This window comes from Phoca vitulina, unplaced genomic scaffold (assembly GCF_004348235.1).
Source record: "Phoca vitulina isolate PV1807 unplaced genomic scaffold, GSC_HSeal_1.0 scaffold10, whole genome shotgun sequence".
In the NCBI taxonomy this organism is placed as follows: Eukaryota; Metazoa; Chordata; class Mammalia; order Carnivora; family Phocidae; genus Phoca; species Phoca vitulina.
The window spans coordinates 15,744,708-15,751,130 of NW_022589713.1; the positions used below are offsets into that span (position 1 = coordinate 15,744,708).

General features: G+C 46.6%; 1 protein-coding gene across 2 annotated transcripts in view; it reads right to left on the minus strand.

Moving 5' to 3' along the window:
• GRK7 (G protein-coupled receptor kinase 7) overlaps positions 1–5,931 on the minus strand; it is a 31,956-nt gene extending 26,025 nt beyond the window's left edge. Inside the window, exons 1-4 of one of the 2 annotated variants that reach the window (XM_032408560.1) lie at positions 5,859–5,923; positions 3,858–3,951; positions 2,341–3,108; positions 518–955 (exon numbers count right to left, since the gene is read on the minus strand). In XM_032408560.1, coding sequence (XP_032264451.1) covers positions 518–955; positions 2,341–2,952 — 1,050 coding nt within the window. In that variant the 5' untranslated portion in view covers positions 2,953–3,108; positions 3,858–3,951; positions 5,859–5,923. Of the gene's footprint in view, positions 1–517; positions 956–2,340; positions 3,109–3,857; positions 3,952–5,858 lie in introns of both variants that reach the window. The other variant, XM_032408561.1, reaches the window with a different exon arrangement.
• Positions 5,932–6,423: the final 492 nt, after the last annotated feature.

The window sequence follows — 6,423 nt, forward strand, 5'->3', positions numbered from 1 at the left end:
CCCCCCCCCCCCCCCCCCCCCCCGCCCCGCCAATCTGCACTCAGTGGGAAAGGAGATACTTACTTTAATGTGCTAAGTATTAGGGGTTTCTTCTTTTTCTTATCCTATTGAAGTTTACCTGCCAGGACCCAACCCCTAAAATTTTTCAGAGGAGGAAACCAAGTCTCTATTGACTCAGGATCATGGCACTGGGGAGGTGGTTATTGGTGGAACATACTAGATGCCCACTATGGATTTAGCTCATTCCATCTCACCATGAAAGCACAGACCATCTCCAACTCACAAAGAAGGCTCCCTGTGCCTGCCAGAAGAAGAGAGCAAAGTAGTCCCCAAATAGCCAGTTAAGCTAATCCTCTTACATCACTCCACTCAAGGCAAGATGACAGCATAATGGCTTTAGGAAGAAGGAAATTAGAAGAATTATGCCCAAGGCTCCGTTTGCCCGGGGAATAGATCAGCCCTCTCCACTCCTCTCCTACTCTGTGCCCCACCCTTAGGACCGAGGAGAGCCACTCACCCTCTGTGTGACAGGCTTGCCGTCCTGGATCTGCACGGCCAGCCCCAGGTCAGACAGCCTGCAGTTGCCGAGGTCGTCCAGAAGCACGTTCTCAGGCTTCATGTCCCGGTAGACGATGCCAAGGGAGTGGAGGTGCAGCACTCCACAGATCATCTGGGCCGAGTAGAAGACCACCCTGCTCATGGCCAGGCCCCGCATGCCCACACTATAGATGTGGAACTTGAGGTCTCCCCCATTCATCAGGCTCATGACCAGGCAGAGATGGGACTTGCTCTCAAAGGCGTAGGCCAGAGAGACGATGAAAGGGCTGTTGACCTTTTCCAAGATTTCCTTTTCCAAAAGAGCCATTTTCTCGCCATTTTTCTTCTTCAGCCGCTTCTTGTCCAGTTTCTTACAGGCATACATCTTACCAGTGTTTTTCACCTGGACAGCACACACCTTAAGGGGAGAAAGAAAGGGAGTGGATGAGGTAGAAGAAGGAAGCACTGGAGAGGAAAGGGAGCAAGGCTGATTCAGGGTGTGGAAGGGCAGAAATCAAGGGAGGTAAAAAGACGGCAGGCTTCTAAGAAAAAGAGAAGCCGTGAGTAATCGGGGTTCTTCAGGAAAGAGCTGGGACTACCATGAGGTACCACTGTACCTCCCACTAGATGGACCATAATGAAAAATAAAGGGGAAATAGCAAGTGCCAGCAAGGAAGTGGAAAAACTGGAACTCTCATGCCTTGCTGGTGGGAACCTAAAATGTGGAAGATTTTGGTGGTTCCTCTGAAAGTTAAACATAGAATTGCCACATGACCCAGCAATTCCATTCCTGGGCAGAGACACAAGAACAATGAAAACAGGTATTCAAATACACGTACATGAACGTTCATAGCAGCACTGTTCACGACAGCCAAAAGGTGGAAACAACCCAAGTATCCATCAACAGATGAATGGATAAGTGAAATGTAGTGTACCCATACAATAGACTAGTCAGCTATGAAAAGGAATGAAGTACTGGTAGACCTATGATGTGAATGAACCTCTAAAACACTACGCTCAGTGAAAGAAGCGCGTCTTCTTATCGCGTGACTCCATTTACACGAAACATCAGAGTCGGCAAAACCATGGAGACAGAAAGCCGACCAGGGGTTACCAGGAGCTGTTGGGAGGGGGATGGAGAGTAACTGTTAATGGGTACAGGGGTGATGAAAATGTCTTGGAACTACATAGAGGGGATGGCTACACAACATCAGTATGAATGTACTAAGTGCCACTGAATTGTATACTTTTTTGTTGTTGTTGTTAGTGGTTAATTTTACGTTATGTGAATTTTACCTCAAAACATGTCTTTCTAGTGCTCGCCTCGGCAGCACGTATACTAGAAAATGTTTTTCTACTTAAAAAAAGAAAGGGCTGATCACAGCAGTGGTATAAAACTGATTCTAGACTTTACTTCAAGATAAGTGTTTTCTCAGATATCTGAAGTTTTTCTCAAGTTACATCCATTACCACAATTAAAGGGAAAGGGAGAGCTCCCGCTGTTGTGTGTTGCTATCGTTCTCCAAAGCGTCCGGGGCACTTCAGCGTGCTTCTGGTGTAGACCCCATGATAAAGATTCTTGGCCAGCTCCACGTTTTGTTTGTCTTTCCTATGCCACTCTTATTTTATTTCACGTGGTGACCAGAAAAAAAGATGTGAGAGTGAGCTAGGAATTCTCCACAGGCGGCACTGAAATTAGTTCTAAGTAAGTTCTCTTAAGATTTTTTTTTTTTTTAAAGGCAAAACAAACCCCTTTTATGCTGTGTACTTCACCTTCCAGTCCGGCCATTCTGAGACACTTACCTCCCCAAAACCACCTTTCCCCAGGACTCGGAACTCGTTGAAGTACTTTTCTGACACCGGTTGCATCTCAAAGGCTTTCCACTGCAGAAACTTGTCATAGAAGGGGCTGGCCAGGAAATCCTGGAAGGGCTGGTCCTGCAGGAAGGCCATGACCTCGGCCTTGGCCTGTGCTACCAGGGCCAGCTGCTCTTCCTCGGCGGTGGCTGCTTGGCACTTGGTGGCCAGCGCTGGGCTGAGGAAGGGGTGTGGGTGCCCTGGAGCAGAGGCAGCCCCACAAGTGGCCACCAGCCCCTGCAGCATGCTGCCCTTGACGGGGCCCTCCTCAGCCAGCTCCCAGCTCTGCACCTCCTCGAGGAAGGCCACGGCCTCTTGGTATGGGGGCACCGTGGCTAGGAAGTCCCGAAAGAGGCGGCGGCCGATGGGCTGCTGCTCGCACAGGCTGTTGAAGTCCTGGGGCAGGGACTGGCGCAGCTGGGTGCACCTCTGTGGCCCGGGCAGGGCCAGGCTCTGGCGCCGCCGCTGCAGCTCCCTGCTGTCTCCATCCGAGGTCTTCCGGGCCTGCAGGTAGGCCGTGTTGGCGATCAGGTTGTCCAGGGCCCCCATGTCGACCATGGCTGAACACAGGGTATGCTCCCGGGAAAAGAGAAGGAAGGCTGGAAGGCTGTGGTGGGGACCTGGTCAGGTCTGGGGGCCAGTTGGCTGGTTTCCCTTGCCAGGTGCAGTAGCTTGCAGAGGATTTACAGCGAGGCTTCTAGTCTGCGGGTGGGCCTGGTGGAGGGTACAGAAAGAGGTTTCTCTGGTAAGAAGCTTTGCTGGCTATGTATAGCCGGCCAGGGAAGGGCACAGCACAGGTCACGCTCCCGTCCACCGAGAGGAAAGCAGCCTGACACACCTGCGGGGGCTACTTGTTCATCATGGGGGCCTTTTCCATACACAGCTGCTCCCTGAATACGCAGCTACCACTTTCCAAAGGGAAGGAGTCATCATAAGGTGATATACTATTTGTTGCTCACGGCATTATTTTACTAAACTGTTTCTAATTTGACATGTCTCCTACCAGGCTCAAGCTATGTAAACTCCTAGGAATGCCAGGTCAGGAAAAGGAATGGTGAGAAGCAGGAGAGGTTTTCTTCCTTGTCTAGCAGCCTGACTCAGAGCAGGTTACAGAAGGGGATGCTCTGAACTTTGAGTCCTGAGACGTATTCCCAGAGGTCCTCGGGGACTCACGTTGTGGCCCTCGGAGTGGGCGGTGGCTTTCCCACAGCCAGTTGCACACTGAACAGCCTGCAGAGATTGTCCAGCTATGGCTTTCCTCGTTCCCAGGAGCCTGGGACCTAAAGTGCTGGGCTAAGAAAAGGGGGGTCATCTTGGCCCAAAACATCCCATCAAGTGACATAAGCAGAAAAAGAACACCACTTCACCACATGTGGTTGCAACTGTCCTGAGGGCACAATCTATTGAGTGGACTCTGAATGTGAAGGAGCCTTCTGTGTTGAGACCCAGGGCAGGGCACTTACAGGCGTGGCCCCTCGACATCTTTGCCAACACTCCCTCACGGAGCCAGGAAGCTTCCCTCCATGGAGATCACTCAGAGTCACCACGGACCACGACCTCACAAAGAACAGAAATTGGTTTAGACAGAGATCAGGCTAAGAACCTCTGCTCCAAAAATAACACTTGTGTCCTACAGGGAAAGAGTACTCAGGCTTTTTCTTCACAAAGCAAGGCTAAGGCAGCTTAAAAACAAAGTCATTCAGTATTATGCCAGAGTGTTTAAAAGGGAAGAAGAGAAAGAGAGAGAGAGAGAAAGGAGGAGGGGGAAAAAAGCCGGTAAGCCTTTTTCCAAACAAACAACTTCTAGCACACACTCTGTCAAAACATCGTCATGACCGCCTCGGTCTGCCTGTCAGAGCCTGCCCACCGTTCCCCACAGCAGATGCAGCTTGGCCTCATGCTACCAAGAATTATGTAATGAACTCGTGGGTGCCCTTTGGCTTTGCACTGCTGCGCTGTAAACCATCACCCCTATGGTAGAGATGGGTGAGCCACACCAGTGACCACTGCTCAGAAGGAACCACACCATCGGCTTTGAATCTCACACAAGAAATGTTGGTACTTTTTTTTGTTCTTGATATGTCATCCTGGGGCCACATTTCTGAGTAGTGAAAAATCAGTCTGAGAATCACTCTTTAGGAGGAAATGCCTTTTCCTGTGGTTCTTATGAATACAATGGCAATCTAACAGGGCAGAACTTTGAGAAAATGGTAGAATTGTCATCCCATGGATATTTAACCTTATCACCGAAAAAAAAAAAAGAATGCTTTTCACTGACGAACATACATGCTATGAACTGCTTGATTCCACTTGGACTAGTCATCTAGTCATCACTTCACCCAGCACTGTCCAATAGAAATATGCGAGACCACACATGTAGTTTAAGGTCTTCTAGTAGCCACAATAAAAAAGGTAAAGAAAAAACGAGTGAAATGAATTTTAGTAATTATTGAGCCCAGTATATGCAAAATATTATCATTTCAACATGTGATTGATATAAAAGTTGCTAATGAGACATTTTACATCCTTTTTTACGTCCTGAGTTTTCAAAATATGTTTGTATTTGACACTTACCACACATCTCAATTCAAATTACCTACATTTCAAATGCTCAGCAGACACATGTGTCCAGTGGCTACCTTACTAGACAACACAAAATTAACCCTTCCTTACCTAGTTTTGTCATTAAGTAAGAGAAATTGTTCTTAGGTTTGTTTGTTTTCTAATTAGGAATCCCATAGACCATCTATGTAAAAAAACAAAACAAAACTCACTCTCTTATTCACTAAAAATTATCTGACTGATGAGAACACAATTTAGATAATATTTGAACACCAAGTTTAAAAGTTATACAATGACTACATGTTGCCTACTGGCAATTTAAAACAGAGTATCATTATTTTTAAGTTTTACACATGTGAAAAAAAAAAAAAGGTCTGTTTAAAATGGAACACTTTATGTGATTACTAACAATTAGGGTCCAGGGCTGTTCCCAACTTGATGAAACAGTAACTGTAGATCCAATTAAAGAACAGCACTGTATCTTTAGCTTTAAAAACAGAGCCAAATGCTGGGCACATTCAGGATACCCTGTGCCAGTGGGGAAAAGTACCAGAAAACTTGGAAATGTGACCCAACGGGTACAAGCACTAACTCCAGCACCGCTTGGGAGAGCCGCATCTCGGCTCTAGGGAGTCCTAGCTGTGTGATATTCAGCAAATTACTTAACTTTTCTGAGCTTCGGTCTCATTATCTGAAAACGGAAATAATCAGTGTTGATTCTTGAGTAGGTTCTTTAGAGAATTAAATGCCAAATAATGCTTGGCACAGTGAACTGTACTTGCTTTTAAATGATGACTATCATCAAAACTGAATCTAAAATTATACTTTTCTGATATGCAGAGATGAGGTAGGAGAGACCTAAGCCATGCTGAAGAAGGTGGGCTTCTGTGTGCAATGCTCACCTAGCGTAGAGCAGCCAACCCAGGGTTTCATGTGACCTTGGAAAGCTGTGGGGTCTGGTGCAGCTGGAAGACAGAGAGAACAGACTTGTTAAGTGACAGCACAACGTCTGACAATAAACTACTGCAACGAAATGATTTATGACATTCTGCCATAAACACAGAAGATTAAACTCTGTCATGTGAAAAGAGGAGATACTTCATTTTGAAAGGAAAATAAACTTTTATGATGGAGAAAACAATGAAAATATTTTACTATCTTTTATGACTAATTTTGTAACCTAGGGAAAAGAAAAAAAAAAAACTCTTTACCCACATCTTCCTTTACATTTTGCAGCATGTGGCTTAAAGCATTATTTCGGATATGTATTTTTTTTTTAAGATTTTATTTATTTATTTGACAGAGAGATAGACAGAGCCAGAGAGCACAAGCAGAGGGAATGGCAGAGGGATAGAGAGAAGCAGGCTCTGCACTGAGCAGGGAGCCTGACGCGGGGCTTGATCCCAGGACCCTGGGATCATGACCTGAGCCAAAGGCAGATGCTTAACCATCTGAGCCACCCAGGTG